Here is a 25984-nt window from a genome sequence, read left to right on the forward strand (position 1 = left end):
TAGGATTTATACTCCCAGAGCTGAAATCACCCACACATGCAAGGCTAATGCTGTCACTTGCCAGCCATCTCAAAAAAAAAAAAAAAAAAAAAAAAAAAAAAAAAAAAAAAAAAAAACAACAAAAACACAAACACAAAAAAAACCACAAAAACAAAAAACCAAACAAACAAACAAAAAAACCCCACCAAACCAAAGAAAAAGTAGTCATGGACTCAATGCAAGTTGAATCATGGCTGTCAAATTCTTCATAGGGATGTAGAAGCTGGGGACTCCCTCCAAGCCCAGTTCTCTGCTAGGGACCCATGACTGTCTTGAAGAGCACAGTCCTATCAGAGAGCAACTTCATCCTGGACCCACAGAGATGGGGGGATGCTGCTGTCTTCCCAGTGTGTTCCCACCAATATGATGTTGCTGTCATCGAGGTGGAGCCTTTCCATGTCCTCAAGGACTTGTGCTGGTGCGCTGTTGTGTCTGCCACAAAATGACCCCTCTCATGTCGTGAGAACTTCCCTTGCTGTATTGTTGTCTTCCTCCTCTGTCCTCATTCCTTTCCCTCAATATTTCTACAATACTCTAGAGGCACTTCTGAATCCAGCTGACCTCTGGCTGTCTTTACTCATCTTTCTAGCTGAGTTTGCATCGGGGAAAATTCCCCTTCAGTTATGCTGTCTCTTTGCCTGAGCTCTGACATGTTCTCTATTTTAGCATTAAAACTCAAAATTAGGGTGACCCTTTCGCATGGAAACCCTCTCTGGCGCTGGCCAGGCAGCAGATCAGAGCGCAGGGCAGACTCTTGAGCCACAAGTGCTCAGAAGAGGTGGTGGCAATTTGACAGAGCCACTTCTCACCTTCTCCCCAGCCAGCTGCCCCATGTGCCCATACGATAAATGGCAAGTTGGAGAGGTGTTGGCACCGAGGCTTGTTTGTAATGTGCTGCTTTTCCAAATTCCCACGAAACGTTGAGGAAGGGTGTACTCTAATTCTGCTTCCTTTGACCTTTTGCTCGCTCCTGGCTGCAAGGAGTGAGGTCCCATGGCTGTGTTTCAGCATGTTTGTAGCGGTGCCGTTCCGTCAGGGGGGAGGGGGTGGTGGTATTATGGTTTGGCTTGGCTTTGTTTTCCTTTCCAAAGATGGGCCCAACGTGGAAGAAGGCAAGGAAAAGTTGAATTGAGAAAAGATAGCTTCTGCGGTTAGGGTGCACGACCGGGAGTCAGCAGACGCAGGTTCTATTTCTGGCACCGCAGCAAAACTTCCTGATGTCGCTGGGCAAGGCAGCTCACGCATCCCCAGCTCGCCTGCCTCCCTCCCGCCAAGCAGCGGCAGCTCCCGCCCTCGCCGCCCCCCGGGCCGCGGGAGCGATGCGGAGGGGGCGGCTCTGCCGCGGGGCTGCGGGCGGCTCTGCCTCGGCCCGCGGCATCCTCGGGGGGCTCCGCCTGGCCCAGCGCTCTCTCCCGCAGCCCGCCCGAGAGCCGCCCCCGGCCCCATCCTGGGGCTCCTTTGTGCGGGGGGCGGGGGGCGGCCGGGCCGTGCCCCGGGGGGCGGGCGGCCCGCGGCGGCGGCCCGGGGGGGCGGGCGGGCGCGCCGGGGGAGGAGACAGGCGGTGAGGGCGGCACAAAAGGGGCTGCTGCAGCCCTGCCCGCTGCCGCCGGCGGGGCTCGGCTCGCCGCGGCTCCGCAGCGCAGCGCATCCTTTCCCGCGGCCGGGAGGAGCTGCCGGGCCGCTCCGCGGCGGAGAAGGAGAAGGCGGAGGAAGGCGGCGGGGGGCTGCGGGCTCCGGGCTCGCCTCTCGCCGCGGCCGGCGCCGAGCCATGCCGGGGGGCGGCGGGCGGGCTGGGGGCGAGCGGCAGCCTCGCCCCGCCGGGGGCCCGGCGGGCACCGACTCCGCGCCGGCCGGGGGTGAGTGAGCGAGCGGCTCTGCCGCGGGGCTGGGGCGGCGGGCAGAGCGCGCCCCGGGGGAGCCGCCCCGGGGCTGCGGGCAGCGGCGGCGGGACCCCCATCGGTCCGTCCCCCCCGCCGCCGCCGCCACCTGCAAGTTGTGCCTCGGCCCGGGGGTGCGGCGTCATCCCCTGCGAGCGCTGCCGGAGAGGCTTCCCCCACCGAGCCCCCACCTTCGCGCTCCTTATTTATTTATATTAGTGCTATTTTTTTATTCTCTCTCCCCCTCCTCCCCACCCCCCCATAATCCCGGCATCCCCTGCTAGGGAGCATCGGCTGTGGGGAGGAGGGCGGTGATGCTGCCAGCCCCCTGCCCGCAGCGGAGGGCTCGCCGGGGATGGAGGCAGCCTCCCTCCGGCCGGGGCACTGCAGCGAAGGCCCATCTGCTGCCCGGGCTCGGCTTGCGAGGAGGGCACGGGCTGGGGATGCGTGCCAAGCCTGCAGCAAGCGAGAAGGAGTAACAGGAGTGCGTGCGTGGGAGGGGAAACATCCATACAAATAAATGTGTATTGTCAAACGTCCCCTGTGCCCTGCTCTGTCTCCATGTCAGATGGCTGCAGGTCCTCTGGTCGGGGCTGGCCGCAGAGGGACGCGGGCACCCAAGTTCTCTCCGCTCGTGCGGGGCTCTGGGGTTGTTTGTGGGCTGGGATATCTGTGTGTCCTACCGGCGTGACACAGGCTGGCTGGTGTACCTCAGTCTTTGCAGAGTTTTGCTCCCTGGGCGAGCGTGACAAGGTTGGTGGGGAGCACGGCATCTGCTGCAGCCCTGGAGTTCCTCAGGGAGGGAGCGTGGCGCGGGATGGAGAGAGGCTTCTCTCAGTGCCTCAGCTCGTGGTTTTCCTTCGGGGATTTCCACACGCTGTGTTTCCTCCGGCCGTGCCTGAGTCGCACGGGAACCCCGACTATTTCCCAGAAATGATGCTGGGATCTTGCATTTCTCCTCTGCACCCTAGGGCAGAACGTCGGGGTCAGGAGCATGCCTGCCCGGTCTCCAGAGCATAGTGTGTGTGCTGAGCACCTCTCCTTCAGTTAATTCCACATCTCTCTTCTTGAGTGGGAAGTTCAAGCCTGTGAAAACACTCGGTGGCACCCTTGCTAACAAATATGACTTGAGTCACCAGGAACCCCCAAGCCTGTGCAAACTGAATTTCAAATTCCTGCATGCTCTTGCCCCTGTGTCCCTCACCTTGTCAGGGTGTGAGTCAGCAGGAACTTTTCAAGTTCCTTCCCCAAAGGATGTCTCTTGTGCTCTGTGGGTCCCTCCTGCAGCAGTGATGTTGAGGTCCAGCTGGCAACTGTGATTTAGGAAGTTCCTGTTGCTGCAGCCTGGCTGCTGCCAACTTCTCAGAGAGGGGCAGAAATCAAGCAGGATCTACCATTCATTGCTTGATCCTCAGGCAATGGGAGACATCTCTGAGGGGAGGAAGGGTATGGGTGTCCCTAAGCTCCAGCAAACCTCCATTTTGTAAAGCCCCTCTAAACAGAGCTCTAGCACCTGTGCTTGTTTCAGCCCAGTACAGTGCTGGGAACGTGTCCTCCGAGCTAGAGCGGGAGAGGAGCGCTCCTTTGAGCTATTCCTGGGGAGGGAGTCTCCAGCCTGCCTGTAGCACTATAAAACAAGCAATGAATGAAAGCCACGGCAAACTGCGGAAGAACAGCGAAGCTGTGGCTCCTCTACTGTGTGTAGTAAAAGTCCCTCAAAGATTTACAGCTCCTCTGCACTCTCAGGTGATTTTGCAGTAGGGGTAAGAAATCCACTGCAAGGTATAGCATTCCTCTCTTGAGAACTCAGTTATACCTGCATTGTTTATTAATGCCCTGGATATGCCAATTATATCCTTAGGAGAGGGGACGGATTCAGGCTAGCTGCAGGTGTGTTTTCTTGCCCAGATCCTAATTTGGTGGCCCGACTGCTGCTTTTTGTCTAGTATACTTCTGGTCCTAGATGCTGCTGTGGCTCCCCTCCATTGGAAGTGCTCTCCACACTCTTGTTTCCCAAGTGGTTTTGGTGGCTGAGTTGCCTGCCTGCTTTCCTCCCTTCCTGAAAATGCTGCTAAGATTGGAAAAAAAGTTGCCTGTGTGGCATGCAGGGATTGTCTTAGCAAGGAGGTCAGGAAGAGCAGGTGGAAAATAGTGTACTTGCGGGAATGCTAGCTTCAGTAGATGCTCACAGCTGTGAGCTTACCTGGAGCACTTGTGCCCAACATGACATAGGGATAGCTGGTCTGGAGGCTTGCTGGGGGTCATGGTGAGCACAGAGCCTGTTGAACCTTGGCCAGGCCCATGGCAGACGCAGACACTCAGTGCTTTTGCCTGAGGAGCGTACCTGTGAGATTTGTGTACTTGTGGGCTTCCTGCGTGCCTTGTGTTTACCTTTCTCCTTCTCCCACGCACATCTGGCTAAGTGCAGTAGTGTGACACTGGGGCCTGCCAGATTGATGTAACATGCTTACTGCATGCCTTTGAGGGAGGCCTGTGTGACAAATGTGGGTGGCTGTTTGCTGGGTGCGTGTAGCAATGCACATGGGTCCTGCTGGATGCACTTAGCATGGAACTTTTGCTGATTTTTATGGCTGCAGTAAAGGTGGAGCATGTAAGCAGTCATGGGTATGGCAGTTGTTCAGGGCAGTGCACATAGATGTTGTTGTGCATGTTCAGTAGGTGAAGGGCACCTTAGGCTAGACAAGTTCCTCTCTGTGCCTCCCGTGCTTTGACCTGTCAGCAAGCAGAGATAAACTCTGTCTCGGGGAAGGGTTTGTAGCTGAGATTTCAGCTTGTTGTGTCTGAGCTTCCTCCTCTCCTGAGAACAGCATCTTTAGGCTGCACCTGCTATCACAAATTGACACCCCCACAGTCCCCAGCCTCTGTGCTGGATCATAAAGGTGGAGGAAGGAGGTGGGGGAGTTTGCTGATGGACAGATGGGGCAGGCTGGGCCAGCATTCATTCCTAATGGTGATTAGGCTTTAGGTGGGGTTAGTTGCTCTAAAATGAGTCCTTTGTACATTGTTGGAGTCTGTGACCCAATCAGTGGGATGTAGCTGGAGGAGGTGGTGCTAACGAAGGCTGGTACAGCTGTCAGTAACTCTGGCAGAGAGGAGGGCGAACTGACTGGCACAAGAGATGCCTTCATGGCTTTGGGTCAAGTGGAGGTGCCTCAAAGGGCTGGTTCATGTTACCAGCCCTGACTACAGAAGCAGAAGAGTGTGGGTAGTTGTGCCCACGTGTTTTCTGCTGCTGTCACCCATCAGTTCTGCACAAAAGGTCAGGCTGCACTTCACTAGCACCAAATGCCATCAGGACACTACAATGAAACATTACAGTGGGATCTGAAATCTGGGGAAGGTAGGCACGTGGGGCAGTGCAGTCTAGGGGGATGTGGGGAGTCTTGGGAATGCCTGCTGTTCCCAACTGCGGGTGTTCTTGGAAAGGTGGTGACACATCTGCAGTGCAGATGTGAACCAAGCTGTCGAGTCAGGGATGCAGGCTGGCCTTGAGGAGCCATGACAGAGCTGCATGGAGGGGCCAAGCCTGGCACGGTGGGCAGTTTGGGGTCGGGTTTGGGGTGCTGTGATAGCATTAGGTGAGTTTCTAGCAGGGACTGGGCTGTGCCACAGCAGCAGTGCTGGGTGGGGTGCCAGGACCAGCTGCTTGTGCCAGGGACCAGGGCAGAGGTGCTGTCACAGAGCTGCTGAGTTTCCCCTTCTCCAGGGAGAAATGCTGGAGAGAAATGCTGTGTGCTGGAGTAGTGGAGTAGGATTTACAAAAGCACTCTATGCCTGCATCCCTGTGGAATAAACTCTGGCTTCATATCTGAGGAAGGCAGAAACACGATTTGTTTACCTTTTTTTGAACTTCTTTGTGTTCCTTGGCATGCAGACCCTTTACTTCCCAAAGCTCTTCCTGAAGTACAACAGGTACCTCCTGCTCCTCAGACCTCTGAACACCTGTAGCAGGGTGGGTGTGTTTTTGTGCTCAGAAACTGGCTCAGTAGAGCTGATAGGTGACAGGGAGTGCAGCACTGCATTTTGAGGTTTCATCAGGCTGGCTGCCTTACGAATGGCAAGGGCTTGTTGTGGAGTGGTGGTTTTGGAAGGGATTATTACCTGTTTTAGGACAGCAGGACTTATGTGAGCTGCTTGCTGTTGAGGCCTTGGCCTTTTGTACCGAGATAACCCCCCTAGCTGAGCAGGCAGCTTGATGACCTCAGCTAAGGCTCCTTGTTTCCCCACCAAGGGGAGTGCCCACGTCTGTATCTAAACAGGCTTTTTCCAAAACATCAGCCATGGCTGTGGGGTATGACCACACTGAGCACTGACAGAATTCTTTTTCAGCCTGCAATGCTCAAATTGCAAGCAAGAGGAGAGGTGGATGTGGCTGACTGGAAGAGAGAAAAGCAGAGGGGGCTTCTCTTCTTTCTGAGGATCATCTCTGTCTTGTGTTTTGACAGAATTTCTCTCCAAGGACTTTGAAGTAATCTATTAAGCTTCTTTTAATTAGGTAAGCCCTTACCTAGAGTAGAAGAGTCTCTTGTATTTCCCACACAGGGAAACTGAGGCATGGAGCAAGGCTGTGCTGTGCCCAGTGGCAGTAACAGGGGTTGGTCAGGAGAGCAGCAACCAAAGTGCCATGCTCCCTGTACTTGCTTTGCTGCTGGCTGTCTTGGAAATCCTGGAGGACAACTGGGTGGGGTGCTGAGCCAGAGGTTGTCCATAACTTTCTAGTGATCACTTGGGTTCTGCAGCCCTTTTCACCACAGGTATCGGCTCCTTCTTGATCTGCTGCCTAATCTATAATCCCAGCTTCCTGCTGCCTTTCCCTCAGAGAATCCTTCTCCTTTCAATGAGTAAATCTTTACAGGTTGGGCTGGGGTTAGGAGGCAGACACGAACTCCGTGCTCTCTTCAAGACTTTGGGGTCATTTTTATCTTGGGATATTGCTGCATGTCTCCTGCCTGAGGCAGGTTGAGAGGAACACGGATGCAAATCAGCCCCGCTGCACAGCGGCTCGCAGCTGTGAGCTAAGCACAGGTATCCCCTGGCTTGGCATGCAGATACAGGGCTGGACAGACAGCCAGGCAGACAGCATGGCAAGAGTCCTGACCAGGAGCCTCTCTCCTAGATGCTGAGCCCTTTAAGAAGGGGAAGGTAGGCTGGAGCCCTGAGATTTTAAGCTGGTCGTGCTGAGGCTGAAGAAAGGGCTCCGGTAGTGCTTTCAGCTCTTCCTTGCTCTAACACAGACCCTTCTAGCTGGGCAGCAGGGAAAAGGAGGAGGATGGAGGCCTGTGCAGGCTGAGCATGGAGGCTGCAGCAGCTAGGAAAGGTAGGCTTTTGGAAGAAGGATTTGGCTGCAGGGGCTGAGGGTGCATGGTGCTCACTGTGTGTGAGGAAGTTGTGTTTTTGTGGAGCTTGTGGCGTGAGGGCTGGCTCTGAGGCAGAGCAAAGGGCAGGGTAAATGAGGAGAGCAGTGCCCTGGAGTGATCAGCGTGAGCTGCACTCTGTTGCTTAATGACCCCATTTCCAAGGGAAACTTTGGAAGCCCTGATATTCAAGGAAGCAGGATCTCCTGAAGGCAGAAGACTGGGGCAGCAGAACTGACTGTATTTCTCTCTGCTTTCAGCTTAGCCTTCCTTGTGTGTTATTTGTGTTAGCAAAACTCTTCTTTCTTTACCACTCCAGAGGGGTTTTTTGTTCCCTTTTCTCCTTCCCACCTGCCCCAGCAGTCCTTTCTTCCCTGCCTCACTGTGCCAATGCTGTCCAGCTGCAGCTTTTGCCAGCTAATCCGATCCATGGAGGCAAGACCTACTGAGCAGCCTTGCTCCAAGGAGACACGATTTTCTACACTTGCTGCTGGGGCCGTGTGAGGTCTCTGGAGAAGAGGTGGATTAAAGGAGCTGCTGTTTGCCCATCAGCCAGCCCTGTGTCCCCAAATCCCTCCTCTCGTGCCGTTGCTTGGTGCAGGCCTGGCTGTGAGCTAGTGGCCAGCGTGCTCTCGGATGTGTGCTACTGGCACCAAGCCTCTGTGGCCTCAGAATCCCTGTCGAGCAGCAACTTCTGGAGGAAGGGTTGACCACACCTGCATGCAGCTTGGCCGGGGGTACGATGGGATTGCTTCTGCATAATTTAGCTGTCTCTTGAATTATTTATAGTGCAGTTGTGCTCTGGAACAGTCTTCTCGCTTCCCGTGAGCACTGGGGGGGAGGGAAGGGGAGTTTGTCAGGCATCCAGAGTCTATCACTTAGTGATGAGGAAGTGCAGTGGGCTTCCTTTTTGCCTGTGTTTGTTTGCATATGGCTCTGTGCAGCCCTGAAAATGCAGGTCTGGTTTCTGTATCGCTCAGGTGGGTGATACTGCTGAGCATCTCTGTGGCTTGGGATTGTGTGAGAGGTTCCTGAGTTCAGAGCCTTGTCTTTGCAGTAGAGACTGTGTCAAGCTGGAGACAGTCAATCTGGTGCTTGGATTTGGTCCCTCACTCAGTTACAGTGCTGGAATCTTCTGGACTGTTCTCTAAAATATTTAGATGCTTGAAAGCATTTTTCTTCTTTCAAAGACCCATCTTGTCTTGCCAAAGTGTTTTTTAGATTTGTCATGACACGGTCCATTGGACTGTGCACTGGGTAGACCAGGTGGTTGAGTAGCAAACTGTGCAGCTGAAATTGCCATCACTTCTCAGTGATTAAACCCTGAAGAGAAGCTGACTGGGACAGTTTGTTACAGGCTCTTGCAGCACTGGACCATCATGGAGATGAGCTGGGTAGCCCAGCTATGTACGGTTTAATGCCCTTTGTCCCTCTGCCCCACTGTGGCAGGTTGCTGTGCCACACAGGTGGGCTGTTCTCCTTCTGCCCTGCTTGTCCTGTTGGCTTCAGCATGACCACAACTCCCCTCCTGCACTGCACGTCCTTCTTGTTCATGACCGATTTTCATAATGAGCTCACACATAAATTCGGTCTTTCTCCTTTCCTTCCTTTTTGACCTGTTTGTGGCAGCTGACTTCTCAGAAACACAGTTCAATATAAATGTTTGTGTTACTGAAGACCTTAAAGAGGAGGAAGAGGGCTGAGGGTGGTGAAAGAAAGAAGCTGTAATCAAGTGATTGTGGTACTAAACTGCTCTGCCTGTTGTGCGGTTCAGCAGAAATGCTCAGCTTCCCTGTTTTTATTTGCACGGTGTTCAAGTGTGGCTTTTGTGTTTGGGGCAAAGCTGGACAGGTAATCACTGTATGTTCCCTGGACAAGCTGTGCTGTCCCATCTTGCCCTGGCCTGGTTCTTGGTCTCATCAGCCTGAAAAGAACCCATTCTTTCAGCAGATGGTTTTACCTCTTGTCAGGGGCATCACCATCTGGCTAAACACAAAATTCCTCCTCATCCTTCTCAAGAAATAAGGTAACCTAAAGGAAGAATGTGAAGACAGGTGATCCCCAAAACTGTGTGATGTCCAGGATGGCATTTGGTTTCGCTGATGAAGACAAACTTTCTCCTTCTTTTCCTGTAGACCTGCTCCTAGTTCTTTCTGCTTGGAGTAATCTGGAGATCAGGGTACTGCTTTGCTTAGTGAAAGGGAATGTTTGTGCAGAAGCAGTAAACATTTTGTTGAGACCCAGGCCTGCTGCAATGCCTGTAAACAAGGTCCAGTTGTCTGTGGGAGGCAGAAGAGAGATTTATGTGACCCTGAGTTAAGTGCATTAGGAAGCTTTTGATTTCATTCTGGGAAACTGCCCCTTTTCGCGGTACCATATGCCTGTTATCGGCACAGAGCTGTGACTGCAGAATTAAATCCAAGGGGCTGCAATGCTGCAGTCAGAAGGATAACACAAGCAGGAGGCTGTCTCTGCAAGGCAGAGCCCCCTTTGCCCACCCCAGAGGTGGGAGTCTGGGCTGACTTACTCCTGCCTCGGGGCAAGGCACTGAAGAGCTCTCTGCCTCTGGGCCCTTTCTGTCTGAAAATAATAACAAAGTGAAGTGGCAGCGGGGGATCCAGGCAGCCCTGTGTCGAGGTCTTGCCTAAGTCTTGAAAGAGGAAATGAAGAACAAAGGCAGAAGAGACAAATAAATAAGGGTCTGTTCGTGGTCCAAGAAAAATTCCCATGGGCTTGTGTAACATTCTCGGGAAGATGTGACACTCCCTGGGCTGGAGTTAGTTTTTGAGAAATGAAGGGAAAGGGGGGGGAAAAGGCGAGAGAGTGAGCAGCGAGGGTTGGGGAAGGGGAGGAGAGAAGGAGGGAGAGACATCCTAGAGAAACCTCTCTGCGTGGAGTCAGGTTTCTGGGTTTGTTCCTGGTGAAGAGGGGTTAATGCTCTTTGCATGGGATTGGCTGGTCACCAGACATTCAGAGTGCAGGGGGATCCGGGGGCTGCCAAGCAGGACCCCTGTGGCCTGAAAAGGAGGGGAGGAGGGGAAGGAAGAGGCTCTTCCAAACAGTAATAGATCGGCTACTGTGGGAAAGTGAGCGCACTGCCAAACCCCAAGTAGTTGGTGATGGATGGGGGAGGAAAGAGGGTGGGGATGGAGGGCCAGCTCTTCTCCTGGCCACTAGGATCTTGCTGCTATTCCATGGCTTCTCTTTATTTATTGTCTTCTTGGGGTTTAATTATTCTGCTCCTTGATCCATCTTGAAGACCCTTTATCCTGGGCATGCACAAACAACTGCCACCCGCTTCAAAAATAGCTGGAGTTAACGTGGTTTCTCCTGCCTGCGTGGGTCTGTGTGCTTCACCCATCACCATGGCATCAAGTGTTTCTTGCCTCTTTCCTCTTTTAAGTGCCTTGCTCTGGGCTCACAGGGCACACTTCACCTTCCTCTGGGCTCTTCAACCTGCATTTCCCTGTTGCTTGGGCTGTCACACAGTCCCTGCTTTCCTTTGCAAAGGGTTTGCGTGCCTGATCTGGCGTGTCTGCCACGTGCTCCTGCTCTTCACCCATGGACCTGCAGGTCTGAGGGTAATCTGGACTGTTCATCTTGCAGCCGTTCTCAGGATTTGTGGCTTGTACTCTCCTTGCTTGACCTGCCTGGAGTGCCTGCCAGGATCTGCATTGAAAGCAGTTGCCTGCTGCTGCTGGTTCTTCCACTTCCTTCCTTGAGATGTGCTCCTTCTCTGATGCTGCTGGGAAGAATTAGTGAGCTCATGGGGGTTGAATGGGGGCCTTGTTGGAGATTTGGTTAGATGAACAGTGGCTACAGGTCTGTAATTTTGAGTTTCTGAGGATGTATCCACATCTATGTGTTTTGATCAGAAGTGAATTGGTGAAATAATTTAGAAAGTTTCTGCTGGTCATCTGCTTGTTCCCATGCCTAGGCGTTTTCTTCAAGTTTATTTTTAACCCAGCTAGATCTGCTGCTGATATGGCTGTAAAAGCAGACTTTCATGTGATTGACAACTTGAATTCATACAACTGACAGCTGAGGGATGGGTAAGCTGTGATGGTGGTGAGTGAGGGGGGAGAACCTCTGACACCACAGCCTGTGTTGTCACGTGCCTCACTTGAAGGCTCTGCAAGCTTTATTTGGTTTTGACCTGTCCTTCCTAGCAAGGCACCAAGGGAGATCTTACATGCTTGTTTGATTACCCCATGGTCTGTCTGAAGACATAAATTGCTTTTTGGTGTAGTGTTGTCCCTTTTCTCTTTCCTGTTCCTCATGATGGAGTATCTCCCTAGAAGAGCTAACCAGCTGTGTTTTGCAGTGACTGACTGCTGTGCAGCTGGAGCAGTGAGCAGCAGCAGCCCTGTGTTTCTCTGGGAGAAGGGCCTGGCATCCTGGGTGAGGGCAATGAGCAGCGCTCAGCTCGCCCTCAGATGTGCAGAGAGGCCCAGCCTGGGAGCCAAGAGGTGACATGAGCTCCAGGGCCATCCCAGCACGCCTTGTGGAAGCAGATGTTTTGAGGAGGCAATAAGCAGGGCTGGGGAAGGGTTCTTCCAGGATATCAGGCAGAAGTGAGGGAGGGAGGTGCCTCTTCTCCTACAGCACAAAGACTCAGACTAGTGACGCTAGGAAATTGAAGGTGCAGCTTCTGAGAACCTCTGAAGGATTAGAGTGAGCAGAAGCATCTCTGAAGCAGTGGAAATTCCTATGGTGAGACTGGATTTAGCCAGAGAGAGGAGATTAGCTACAAGGGAGCCCAGCATATCTGAAGGATGCTGAGAAGAATATTTGATTGATTCCAGTGGAGTTGGAAATCCAGCTTAGTTTCCTTTAGTATGCAGTACTGCACTCTTGTGACGTCCATGTACTTCTTGGATAAAATTAAATTGGTGTCTTGTAGGCCATTACTGGATTTCACTAGAGTTTTCTAGTCTTTTCTGAGATCTTCTTTTGAAGTGGGGGTTGGAGAATTAGATAATTATGCTGCTATTAGTAATATGGTAGCTACAGTAAGAACAGTCTGAGTGGAGGGTTTTATGATGGACTCTGAAGGTGTTCAGATGTTGGTCTGTTCTGCTGACTTCTGGAAGATCAGTCTTGAGACAAAATCCTGTCAACAAAGACCACTTTATCTCCAGGTCCTATGTGTTCTGTGTGGAGGGTTAAGAGCTGCTTTGTCCCACAGTGTGCAGCTGTCTTGTTGCAACTGGAGGTGTAGCATCTGAAATGACCAAGGCTTAGTTCCCTGAAAGGCAGGAGGAGACACTTGAGGGAACAGTTGGAGGTCCATGGGAAGTGTGGATTCTGAACATACTGTGCTTGCAGAGGTAAGGAGGTGAGCAGATACAGCACATAAAAAGCTGGAGGCTTTGTGTTGCATCCATCTTAGTTTCTGTGTGCAGCAGATAGCAGCTGCTGGTGTGGAGCACTTGGGTCTCCTAGAGGGATGCATAAAAGAGATACTTGGTTTGTTTGTTTTTTGACTGTAGATGCTGCAGGTGTGTTGAGACTTAGCAAGGTCTTGCACACAGTCTGGAGGCTTGTGGTTGACATGTACATCATGTACCTGTCCTCCCTGGGAAGGGGAGGCAGTGCCTTTCTTTGTGCTGTGCTGTCACCCTTCCCTGGCCAACCTCAAACCTTAGTTTTGTGTAGATTCACCCTTTAGCTATTTTTTTCCTCAATCTGGTTTTCTTTCTGACTTGATAAGACCTATTAGTGGTGAGTGGATGGCAGCTCTGGGGGGCAAATGACAGTCATGGTGGCACACTTTTGAGTGGTTACCTTACCACTTTTCTTACCTGTCTGCAGAATGGAGGGAAGGTGCTTAGGAGAGAGCCTTGCTGTCCCTCAGCCTGACCTTGCTTGGGGAGTGCCCCTGCTGGATGGCTCCCTCCAGCTGCTTGGGCTGGCACCAGGTCAGTGGCACCTTGTGGTCAGTTGCCTTGGGGCTGCAAAGGAAACGCAGAGTGTGAGGTATTGCTGTTTTGCATTTACGCTGTGGGCAGCAGGTCTTGCTGAAGGACACAGAAGAATGTTTTATTCTGTCCTTGGAACTTCCAGGGAAGCTGATACGGACCTGCTTACATTGAAACCACCTTGTGCTGTGGCTGCCAGAGCTTCTTGCTGATGTCCTTGTAGCTTGCAGTCCCTGAAAGCACCGTGGCATCCTTCATGTGAGAGATGCTGAGCCCTAGCTAACTTCTGGTACATCCTGCTTCTCTCAGATCTTCTTGCAATGTAGGATAATCTCCTTTTCCTACCCTTAAGCAAAGTGCAGTCCTGCTGTGCCTGAACTTGCGTGAGTTGTTGACAAATACTAAGTTTCATGGTTTCTCCTTCTGTGGATGTTTGCAGGACAAAAGTAACTTGAGATTTTTAGAGTGTTTAGAGGTACTGTGGCTCTGATGCCTGCTTGGCTCCTGTGCTTGAGGATGGCAGGTAGACCTTGTACTCCAGAAATGTGGAGCCTGTTCCATTTGTCTCTAGCTGGAGCAGAGAGAGTTGGGCCCTCTGTGTGGAGTGGGGGGTGGAAGTCATACTGGGTTTTTAATCTGCCATGTGAAAGTGATTCTAATTTGAATTGCTGCTTTGTGTTGAAGTGTCTGAGTGATCTGCAAATATGTTACTGCATGGGTGTTATGGGATAACTTTAGGCAGAGGAGATGAGCATTATGGTATCAGGGGAAAACCAGAAGCTTCTGCTCTGACTTGTTCTCCACAGCTTCGTTTTCCCTGTAACCATGGGAGAGGTCTAAGGAGTCTGAGTCCCTTGCCCTAACAAGATGGGGTAACAAGCCTGTATCCAGCAGCCTGTTGTGTGGCCTCTTGCCAGTGTTCTCCAGAAGAGAACATTGGGGCTGGTGAACTGCCAGCTCTTATCAGTGCATATCTTTCTCTCTGGATTCTTGAAAAATAAGTGTGTTATTTCAGGATGGTATAAATCAACTGGTCACTGAAATGACAACAGGTGCCTGGGGATAACTCACATGCATAACACTTCTAGCTTTTCTCCTTTTTTGAAAGCACTTCCCCTGCATGGTAGAGAAAGAACTTCAAGCAAGGAAATATCAAAGGGGTCCCTAACAAAAAGAAGCTTTCAGCTTGTCTCTCCAGGACTGTGTGTTGCTGAAGCAGTCTATAACTGTGCACTCCCTAAAGAGCTTTGTCTTAATGGAGCTGACTGTCCATACTACTTCAGGCTTTTTCTTCTACTCGAACATTAAAGCTTTTCTTGCTGCTGACAGCAACTTGATCACTCTCCCAGAGATCAAGTTGACTTTTCCCCCCTTCCTCAGTCAAAATTGTCAGAAGGGAAATACCTCTTCTTGCTGTTTTCTGTGTTCCTGGTCACTGACGGCTGCTTTGTGTTGGAGCAGCTGGGCTCTTCTGTGACACACTGAGATATCTCCCTGACTGGCACCTTCTTTCTCATTTCCACCACATGTAAATATTTTGGATGGGGAGGGTGGGGAATCCTCCCTTGCTGGCCTTTGTCTCCAACGAGCTGCCACCAGACACGCCTTTCACTGCAGGGCTGATCAGAGGATATGGGAAGGGATACATGATTGATGGTATTTAGTCTTGACTCACCCAAGGGTGCATGAGTGTTCTCCACTCCCTGGCAGAAGAATCCCTGGCATGTGAGAATGAAGGTGGTTCCCAGGGAAGAGATTTTGAAAAGGACACACCTTGCTTCTTTGCTTCCCTCCCCTCTTCCAGGAGGGGTTAGGAAATGGGTTTGTGTTCCCACTCCCTAACAAAACCAACTGAGCAGTGACAGTTGCCTCCTGGGCCATGTCAGCAGGAACAGCAGAGGGTACTGCAGAGCAAATGCAGAGCAGCCAGGGAGGGCTGTGCCCCCCAGCCTGGCACAGGAGCCCAGGCAGCCCTGCCCAGAGCCCCTTGTGCCTGTGGCTGGAGAGCTGCAGAGCCACATGCTGAGCCTGACAGATACTGATGTGTGCTAATGGCAAGGGAGGAAAATCTGCTTTGCTTCCTAAAACCATGCGTCCTGCTATGTTGACACGGCGTGCTACATCTCAGAAAGCAGAGCAGTTTGTTGAATGTCAAGAGTTATGGCTTTTTGTCTGGGAATTTACTGTGGCATGCAGAGCATCGTCACAGCCATCTGAGAAGGTAATGTGCCTTGTGTGATTCCTTCAGCCCTTGCCTTCAGCCCTGGGCTGGCCCAGGGGAAACTGGCTGCATTTGTGTGTCCTGTAGGACCTGGAGCGAAACCAGCATTACCTGGGAGTCATTGGGCTTGCTGTGTTGGAGCAGGCCAGCTGTTCCTCTTGCCCTGGTTTCAGTGTCTGAGAGAGCACCCTGATGTCTGGAAGTAATGCCTTGGAGAAGTCACAGGACACCTGGCAGGAGAAAGCTGTACTCATTTACCAGTGAGGGACACTTTCTACTGACACCCAGTCACTGCTAATTTAGTGGGAGTTTGGCTTCCTTGTGCCCTTCTCTTCCCCACACTTCAAGACGGACTGAAAACTGGTGATGTGTAAGGAAAAGGCACTGAATATTCCTCTATTTTACAAGTGATCTTGCTGCTTCTGCAAGGCATTAACAATCTCAAGGAAAAAAATCAATCATGGACAGAAAGAGATACTCATGGCGTTTTCTGCAGCCCCTTGTTTTGCCCACATGAAGAAAGCTTGACAGCAAGCCCCAAGATTATCTTTTATGACTTTTAGCAAGAATATCCAGCCCCTTAATGGCTGGGCCACTACAAAGGTGATGTCCAGAGCCAGCACCCTACCCTGCTGCTGACTTGTGTTGTGGCAAAGTATATCAAAACCCCTACTAAACATTAACCAATAGAATCGAGCTCTCTTTCCTCTTTTCTTGTTTATTTTTCTTTCAATTTTTTCCCCTCCCAAGGCCATGGTGTAACTTTTCCACCAGCTTCAGGGTTGCAGTCCTTCAGTCAGAGCTTAATCTGGGACTCCTTGCCCTGCCACCTAATCACTGGGGACCATGCCAGTGCATGGTGACTTCCACTAAAAATGTGACTGCCAAGTGAACAGAAACACTTTGCTGAGCTGTAAGGTACAACTTTGGACAGCCCCTCCAAAGTCCATGTCAGAGCCATCTGTGGAAAGCCAGATATGTTTCCCTTTGGGTAGTTGCCATCTGTCTAAATGCTTTATGGCTTTTCACTTCAGTATTAAAGTCTCCTCAAGTTACTCAATAACACACTTTGCTGTATTTTACCTAATACCCTCTGAAGTGGCAGGAGCTGGTTGGGTTCTTCCCTCTGCTCCCACACCTGCTCACATGTGGGGCAGCTGCCCATGACCCCCAGGAGCAGGGACTGCCTCCAGTGAAGGTGTTGCTGGCACCACTGTGTGCCAGGTGAAACCTTTATAAGTGATGGTGCCTCAGGAACTTTGGCCCTGCCAGGGAGACTGCACCAGGGAGAGAAGCACCAGAATGGAGCATGTGGAGGGGGTGAGGTGGTACGTGTCACATGTGTGGGGATTTCTGCCTCTTTGTCATGACAGCCTCTGCCTTGGAAGCTACTTTTAGATGACCTTTCTCCCATGCCTGCTTTTCCCCCAACTTGCCTTTTCCTAAACAGCAGGTGATGAACACCTTTTCTACCTTTCCTTGGTGAAGCACTGTGTGAGATTAGTTTTTTCTTTCTTTTTCCTTTTTTTTTTTTTTTTTTTTTTTTTGGTCTCTTTTTTCTGAATTGTAGTCTTCAATCGCTTCTCTGCCTGACAGCATCTCTATGTTCCCTGCCTGGACTGGAGGAGGGGAGGTGGTGGAGGGGAGGATGAAGGCAATGCCTCATGTTGTTTGGAGGGAAGGGCTCTGCACCGCTGGCTTCTTCCTGGCCTGACATGGATCCATCATGATGGCACAGTATTACTGGCAGAGACAGCTAGGCATTTATTTTTGTCACCTTGATGCAGATGTAGAAAAACCTCAGCATCTGGCCTACAGAAAGTGAAAAGCAAAATGCAACATATGGAGATACAGTGGACTTGAGAATCACAGGTGGGAGAAGAGTAAATGTGACAGGATCTTAATTTTATTTTTGTTTTCCTGTCCTCCATGTGAACTTGGGTAGTATTTCCTAAGAACAAGGGTGGTTTTTTAGGGTGTGTGTTGTACAAATATTGTAAAGATCTGGAGAGTGTAGGCTGCCTCTGGCAGTCTGACTAATGATCTCGGTCTTTTAAAACTGCCTCTGTTGTGCTGGTCATGTTTCAACCATGCCCCCCCCAACTCTCTCACCCTTCCTGGGCTTTTCATTTTCTCCCAAACCCCTGGTGATGCACCTCTGAGGAGGTTTACATTAATTTAATTTCTATCAGTGAGTAGAGGCAAATCTGCCATGCGCGGTGAGTTCACTAGATCATGAATTCCTGTTATTCTGGATTTCCTGTCTTTCTACCCCATTGCCAGTGCCTTTCTTGTCTCTGTGGATTTATGAGACTAATCTAGCAGAGGTTCAGCTTGGTGTAGTCCAGCTGAAGCAAAAGGCCCAATGAAGATGGCAGGGGGTGGGGGTGTAATTCCTGGAGTCAAGTCTCTAAAGATGCATGCTGAATTTGGACCAGCATTTCTCCCCAGCCTATTTTTCTAACAGTGGTAAACTTTCTGCACCTCAGTAACTATTAAATGTGACTTTCCTTTTCGTGGCTCTTCCGCAGGATGAAGATGAGACGCCATAAACTCTTTCTGACTCTCTGCATGGCTGGTCTCTGCCTCATCTCCTTCTTGCACTTCCTCAAGGCCCTTTCCTATGTCACCTTCCCCAGGGAGCTGGCTTCACTTAGTCCCAACCTCGTCTCCAGCTTCTTCTGGAACAATGCCCCCGTCACGCCTCAGGTCAGCCCTGAGCCAGGGGGTGCAGAGTTCCTCCGCACACCCCTGTACTCCCACTCCCCCTTGCTCCAGCCCCTGTCTCCCAGCAGAGCCAGCGAAGAGCTGCACAAGGTTGAGTTCGTGCTGCCAGAAGACTCCACGGAATACTTTGTCCGCACCAAAGCCGGCGGCGTTTGCTTTAAGCCAGGCACCAAGGTGTTGGAGAAGCCACCCGCGGGCAGCCGGCAGGAGGAGCGGGCGGATGGCGCGGCCTCGGGGCGGCCGGCTCGGAAGCCGCTGAGCGCCGGCGGGGCCAAGCGGCGCAAGTGGGTGGAGTGCGTGTGTCTGCCGGGCTGGCACGGCCCCAGCTGCGGCGTCCCCACCGTGGTGCAGTACTCCAACCTGCCCACCAAGGACCGCCTCGTGCCGCGGGAGATCCCCCGGCGAGTGATCAACGCCATCAATGTCAACCACGAGTTCGACCTGCTGGACGTCCGCTTCCATGAGCTGGGAGACGTGGTGGATGCTTTCGTGGTGTGCGAGTCCAACTTCACGGCCTATGGAGAGCCGCGGCCCCTCAAGTTCCGCGAGATGCTCCTCAACGGCTCCTTTGACTACATCCGCCACAAGGTGCTCTACGTTTTCCTGGACCACTTCCCGCCCGGTGGCCGCCAGGACGGCTGGATTGCTGACGATTACCTGCGTACCTTCCTCACCCGGGACGGCATCTCCCGCCTCCGCAACCTGCGCCCGGACGACGTCTTCATCATCGACGATGCTGATGAGATCCCGGCCCGCGATGGCGTGCTCTTCCTCAAGCTCTACGATGGCTGGACGGAGCCCTTCGCCTTTCACATGCGCAAGTCGCTCTACGGCTTCTTCTGGAAGCAGCCGGGCACCTTGGAAGTGGTCTCGGGCTGCACCATGGGCATGCTCCAGGCTGTCTATGCTACCGACGGGATACGTTTGCGACGCCGTGACTACTACACCATGCCTGGCTTTCGGCAGTACGAGAACAGTACAGGACACATCCTGGTGCAGTGGTCGCTAGGCAGCCCCCTCCACTTTGCTGGCTGGCACTGCTCCTGGTGTTTCACCCCAGAGGGGATCTACTTCAAATTGGTGTCAGCCCAGAACGGGGACTTTCCCCGCTGGGGTGACTATGAGGATAAACGAGACCTCAATTATATCCGGGAGCTGATCCGGACTGGTGGCTGGTTTGATGGTACAATGCAGGAGTATCCCCCTGCTGACCCCAAGGAGCAGATGTATGCTCCCAAGTACCTGCTCAAGAACTACCAGCGGTTCCGCTACTTGTTGGAGAACCCCTACCGAAAGGTGGAGGGTGCTGGGTGAGGCCACTGGGTGAGAAATCAGAACTTCACAACAAAGGGAAAGAGTCGGGTGTTTTCGTCTGTTCCTTCTTTTGTTTCCTTTGTTTATGGACAGGGTGTGCTGTTTCTATGGGCTCTCTGCCCTCCCTCACTTCCTGTTCTTCTTCCCTTCGTGCCAGGGTGATGCCTGGGAACCCAAATTCCTCAGTCACATGAAGGGAGACCTGGACAGGAGGAAGAGAGATGTTGAGAACCCGCTCTGTAGAAGCATAAAGACTTCCTTGCATCTTCTGTGCCTCTCCTGCTGGCTGGAGGGAATCTCTGCAGCCAGCTGGCAGATTTTCCTCTGGGGGAGGCTGAGAGGATCCCATGGGGAGACAGGACAGCTGTTCCCATCCACCCTCATCCTTTGTGAATTGGAGCAAGCATAGATGCAAGCCTGGGCTGTTTATTGAGCGTGTGAGTCAGCAGGCACAAACTCTTGTGAGTGGTTGTGTGTGCAGATGTGTGTCACTGGCATTTTTTGGATGAGTGAATGTGCAAAAGCATCTCAGTGTGCTTTTTTTTTTTTTTTAAATACTGCTATATTCCAAGGGTATTTTGGGGAAGAGGAATCCTTTGCTTTCAAGGTGTCCTTCTCAAGATGCAGCCCCTTGCACAGGCTTAATGCATTCTGTCCTGGGCTGGATCTTGCCCCAGTACTCTACCAATCCTGGAGCAGATAGCTAGGAAGCAGAGGAGAAAGCTGGGTTTGAGGGTTTTTTCTGCTCATTTTTCCCCCTGCCCCCACGACGCTGCATGGACTTGTCCTACAGAAGCCAGAGTGTCTTCCCTGCAGTACAGGCTGCTGTTGGGGCTGGGATAAGCTGTGGGGGACTCAGTCAGATGGTGGGAGTGTACGTTTGCAAGTGCATGGTTACCTGTGTGCATGAGTGCTCACATGCATGGGTTTGGTGTGCACCTGGGTGTTTATTACCAGTACTGGGGGGGAGGAAGACATAGTGGGGCTTGGCTGTGTGTGCTTGCAGAAAATGGTGGGATCCAGAAACTGTGATCTCAGTGTTGGCATGGATGATTTCTTGGGCAATTCATAGGAGAGGACCAGGGATAGCATTGGCTCTGCATAGGAGTGCTACACTTGTGGGACTGTTGCACGCCTCTCTGGCTGCCTCTAGAGCCCCACAGGCTGTGCCTGTAGCAGGGCTGCTCTTATACGTGCTGGCTACTCCTTCTTACCACGGGGTAATAAAAGGGAGTAGAGATTGTTGTGCGTAAACAAAGCCTGTCAAGGCACAAGGTCCATCTGTCTGTCCTTAGGGTGTAAGGCGGCTCATGAAGAAACAAGCTGTGGGCCAATTCTTCCTGGGGCCAAGAGGCTGTTTGGGGACCACAGTGCAATCTAGAGTGTGTGCAGCCCACATCTGCAGCCTGGGCCATGCAGACTAAGGCTGTGGAGAGGAGAAGGAGTTTAGGAGTGTGCTGGTTGCAGCTGGTTGGGCTGGTGTCTGCTCAGGCATGGGCAGTGAGGACCTTGCCTGCTGTTGTATTGGGTTGTTGAGCTCACTGAGGAGGCATATTCTTGTCTCCACCCTTACCACCACCCTTCCTTAGCAGATGGCTTGACAGGGTGCCCAGAGCCTGGGTCATAGTGGGCAGAGGGTGAAAATCATAATGAACTTGCTCTCTTAGCCTTGCAGTGGAAAGACTGACTCATGCTCCAAGCAGAAGTCATGGAGCAGGATAAAGAGGAAGGCGTTGGCACAAAGAAGTGTGGCCCTTCTGGCCAGCTGTTCTAAAGCAGGAGGGTTTTCATTGCCCTTAATTCTATCAGGGTTCCATGGTCCTGTGTTGCCCAGCATGTGCCACCCTTGTGCTTCATTCCTACCTATGTCTCTCTCTTTTTTCCCTTCCTAGTTCCCTCTCTAGAGAAGAGAAAATTGTCAACAAAACCAACTTGCTTGCCTAATAAGGCAGAGACTGCAATAAGAAGATGAATGTCTTTTTCTGATCAAATGGAGATGCAGTTCACCTTAGCTCCTTCCTCATGTTGTGTGCCATAATGCTTCCTTAGAAGAACTGAAGGAACCTCTTTTTTTGTTACCGTTTTTGGTTTCTTTAAAAACACTGTTCTCAGTTCTGTCGTGCCTTCCCCACAGGCAGAGAAGCCCCTTTGGGAACTGGGTAGACAGACAAACTTTGCTAGGAGAATGCTTTTCCCCCAAAGGGAAGTTGTGGCTTTAAGTCCAGACTGATTGATGTAGCAGGAGGAACTCCTGTCACAGTGATGGGGTTCTGGTGCTGAGCAACTGTGTGGAGGTCTTAGGTGTAGAGAGATGGTAGAGAAGTGGGGTCCCAGCTGAGGAAGGAGGAGCCTGTATTGAGCAGGATGAAAGCCACAGCACTGAGGATGTAGCACAGGGAGAAGAGGCTTTCCCCAGGGACAGCTGGAGGAGAGCAGGTGTGTTGGGTCGTGCAATTCAGCAGCAGCACAGTATGGAAGGAAGAAGCCATTTCTCATTTTTACTCTGAGGAGGGAGCCTGAGGTCTGCTCTTGGACCTTTTGGCTTTGCTTTGTCTCAGTGGTGATAACACAAGGTCATTGCCAGGCTTTGCTGGAGACAGAGGAGAAAGACAGGCCAGTCTCTGCATGGGTGCTTTGGCAGCACCAGAGCCCCACTTGAGCAGGAGCTCAAGTTCACATGTGCTGGGACTGCACCTCCTTATCTCCCACAGTGGGAGCAGCTTTTCCTCTGATATCAGCCCTTCCCTTCCCATGCATGGCCATCCTTGGGGATTTTTAGTGCACAGCAGTCATGTTTTCAGTGTTGAGGTGTGGCCTTTGTCTCTTGGGAGTTTAGCAAGCCCACAGCTGCAGTATCTGCTTCTCCCATTCCTGATCTACAGCCTGTTGCTTTCCCTCCTCCATTATTTGTTCCACCGTTCTGCTCTTCTCTCTCTGATTTGTCTCCCTTCTGCTCCCTTGGGCTGGAGAAGAAGGTATTGCTGGAAAGGAATGCTGGGGCTCTTGAGCAGAACTCCTGCCCTGCCTGTCTCCTGGACTTACTCACTTCCTTATTCTTAGGAAATTAAATTGAAACCAGACTTCTCTTGTAGTGGGAGGAAGGGGCTTTACAGATGAAATGCATTCCTTATTGTTTCTCTTTCTCAAAAATTGTTTAAGCATTTTTTGATTTAAGGCCAAACCAGTCAATGTTTGTCTAATTTGTCTGGCTAACTCTGTGTTTATTATCCTTAGGGAGCTAGAGTGCTTGTCATTAAAAATCTTCCTTCCTGTCCCTGGAGGGAACAGACACTACTAAGCTGGCTTTCACACAGTGATTTTCCAAGGTGGTGGCTTGCCCTCTGCTCAGCCTTGCCTGTGCTGCCTGCTGGGACCTCTGCAGCCAGCTCCAGGTGGGACAGCCACCCCTCCAGGCAGCTGCCACAAGAGGGAAGTCAAAAGTAAGTGTGTGTATGTGAGGTAGTGAGAGGCAAAGCAGGGGGCAGGTTTGTGTCAGATCCTTGTTTCCTAGGGCTGGACTCTGAGGTGAGCACTGATGCTCCTTCATTTTATCTGAACCAGGTTCTGAGATTTGAGAAGGGAAAGACCAAGAACATTGTCCTGGCACTGGGCTGGAGCTGGGATCAGACTACCAGAGCCTGATGTCTGTGGGTTGTTGCAGTCCATGGGGGCACTGGGCAGTGAATCCTGTTCTCTTGGAGGGAAAACATCACCAGCCTTTTCCTGCAGCCCTCTTCAGCCTTGTGCTTTTTCACTCCTAAAGCCTTTTTTACCTTTGAATTGGTAAAAAGAGGGCCAGGAAATAGGTGAAGCAGTGTGTGGCACACTCAAGCCTTGCACTTCTTTCTGCCTGTCTTTGTGCTTCCCACCTAGGAAGAGATTGTGTGCCTATGCATGGCTTTGGACTGGAGAGTGCTTCTTCCTCTTTTGCCCCAAGGGAAAGGAAGGACGTGGGCTTTGGTGCACCTGCAGCAGCTGAGCTTGCTGAAGCAGAGGGAGTAGGGCAGGTTAGACCTATTTGCCCATCTGGGGGTAGTGCCACACCCAAGTGACAGAAAGACACGGTGATTTTGTGCCTGTGGTTGGTATGGAGGATGACATGCTCAAGCCCACTCTTGCTGTTGCTTTCTCTGATCCCTGTGTCCTGCTGAGGTGTTGTGCTTGTGCTGCCCAGGCCAACCTACTCTGTGTCTCTGTGACAGGTGAACAAGGAAACCCAGCTGTCATGGAGTGGGAGTGTCAGAGCAGAATGGGTGTTCATTCCCCTCTGCCTGCCTTGCTGTTTCCTTGTGGGATGGGGTGTCTTCCCCTCCTCAGTGTCCCTGGGGCTGTGTTCCTGTGTCCCAGCTCCTGCTGGCAATCTCTGTGGCTGCTATGCCTCTGCACTGTGAAGATGCTGTCCAGGGTCACTCCTGGTTCCATGGGTGAACACTGGTGGTGGAGAGGGAAGGGACAGCTCGTCCTGGCTCCACTGACCTCTAACCTTGGTGAGAAAGGAGGGAAGTGAGTGGGAGAATGGATCCTGTATCCCTCCATCATTGTGTTCTCCCTACCCTCCCTAATCCCCTGATTCCTGAGACATTGGGCAAACTCACTCCTGTTATGGGAAGGGAAGGGGAGCAGGAGGGTAAGGGAGTGGCAGGAGGGGCTCAGATCCAGCACTGAGAAAGAAGAACTGTTTCTAATGCAATACACTGATGTTTTAAAGCTTTGGGCACTACAGGTAATGGATTAAGAAGGGATCTGAAATACTCTAAGAATTCAAACAGCTGTTTTTTCCTGCCTGTGCGGATGATGATGTAGTATCATCCTGGAGTTGTTCCAGCAGCACTTCTGAGCCTGGGGTCCACCTGGACCTACTGCTGGTGTTGCTCCTGGAGGGGCTCCAGGACACCCTGCTTTGGATAAAGAATGCGTGGACTTGCCAAAAACTAAAAAGAAAAGAAAAAAATAAGAGCATCTGCAAAACTCCTTTCAACTCTGTAATTTATAAACAGCAAGTAATAATGAACTTTTTGTAAGGATAAATCAAATGTACATTCTGAAATCATTTTCTCTGTAAATGGTTGGATTTCATTTCACCCTTAAAGGGATGCTTAAAAGGAGGAGATAATAATAAAAAATTTAAAAAATTTACAAAGTATGAAAAGAAACCAAGATGTGTGTGACAGCTTTTATTTCTGATTGCCTGGCCAAGGGGGCTGCTTGGAAAATGGGGTGAGGGAGCTTCCTATCTTTGCAGAACACTGTTCCCAAGAAGGGAGATGGAAGGGGACTGATTCCTGATTTTGTTGTCCCCTGTCAGAGCTAATCTGCATGTTAGGTGAGTATGAACATCTAAAGGCACATGAGTGGCGAACAGTGACTGCTGGTGGCTCTCAGAAGAGCTGGTGGACATGGGAACCATCTCATAAAATGGTCCCTTGACACTATCTTTGCTCCTTTGGATGTATTCATTTTTCCAAGTAAAGCCCTGGAAACCCCAGAGCCCCAAATTAAACCTCCCACTGCAGAAATGCCTCTCTGGTGGCTGACTTCTGGCATGGTGCATGAGAGAACATGACCTCCTTGTTTTGGTTTATTTTTAAACCTGTCTGCTGTAGTTTTGGCTGTTCCCATTACTTGGTATCAAAGCCTGGTCCTGCTCTGAATCCTCCTAACCATCTGGCCTCTGCAGTGCTTTTGGCAAGGGCCTTTTGGAAGCTCATGTGCCACCTACAGCTATTTAGATTTTTACCTTTTAAAGTGTCTAATGCTTCAGGTTCATTCCTGATTCCATTTAGAGATAGTGACTGTAAGCATTATAGATTATTTTCCTCAAAATTATTAGCTCCAGTGAATTCCCTCGTCTTTCTTTCATCCATACCAGTCTAAAAAAATGTTCTCAATTCTCCTTTTGTGGAAGGGTCTCATCAAACTAGAGGCTTGTGTTGTGCATTGCTGAATGCAATTCTGCTGCTTCCCTCGCTGGAACAAAGGGCGTGAAAGAAACCTGCCATTAAAAATTAGCAATTAAAATTTTCTATTTAGAATTTTTAGCATTCTTAGTGATTACTGTATTTTTGTGCCTGAACAGGGGATAATCTAAAAATAGCTGATGACCAGCATGCTTGAAATTTCAATTTTTCAAGAGGGGAAGTATAAGCCTGTAAGCACAGACCAATGGCAACTTAGTGAGACAGTTTAAGAAATTACTTTGACTAGGTCAAAGGTTCTCCCATGTTATTTTTCTTTTCTAACACAAAATCCTTTCTGACATTTATATTATTTTAAAGAGTAACATAAATGACATTTCTTTTTGTTTCTTGTGAGGTTTTAAAAGACCTTTTTCCCTGGAAAGCATGAGCTTCTGCTGCAGGAGCTTCAAGTGCCTCTGTGAGCGAGAGGGGTTGACTCTTGGACAAACCAGTCTGGGGTGGAGACGTTCATTTGCAGCAGTGGGGAGCACATGGCCCCACCAAAAGCCCCATTTACCGTGTTAGAGGGTCTCTCAACACACCAATAAAGCAT

General features: G+C 51.2%; 1 protein-coding gene across 1 annotated transcript; it reads left to right on the forward strand.

Moving 5' to 3' along the window:
• Nucleotides 1-1707: 1707 nt before the first annotated feature.
• Nucleotides 1708-24627, forward strand: MGAT3 (beta-1,4-mannosyl-glycoprotein 4-beta-N-acetylglucosaminyltransferase). The gene is made up of 2 exons (XM_058805424.1): nt 1708-1895; nt 17965-24627. The coding sequence occupies exon 2, from the start codon at nt 17966-17968 to the stop codon at nt 19472-19474; it is 1509 nt and encodes a 502-aa protein (XP_058661407.1). The 5' UTR covers nt 1708-1895; nt 17965; the 3' UTR covers nt 19475-24627.
• Nucleotides 24628-25984: the final 1357 nt, after the last annotated feature.

The sequence above is a fragment of the Ammospiza caudacuta genome, chromosome 5 (genome assembly GCF_027887145.1).
Source record: "Ammospiza caudacuta isolate bAmmCau1 chromosome 5, bAmmCau1.pri, whole genome shotgun sequence".
NCBI classification, from domain to species: domain Eukaryota; kingdom Metazoa; phylum Chordata; class Aves; order Passeriformes; family Passerellidae; genus Ammospiza; species Ammospiza caudacuta.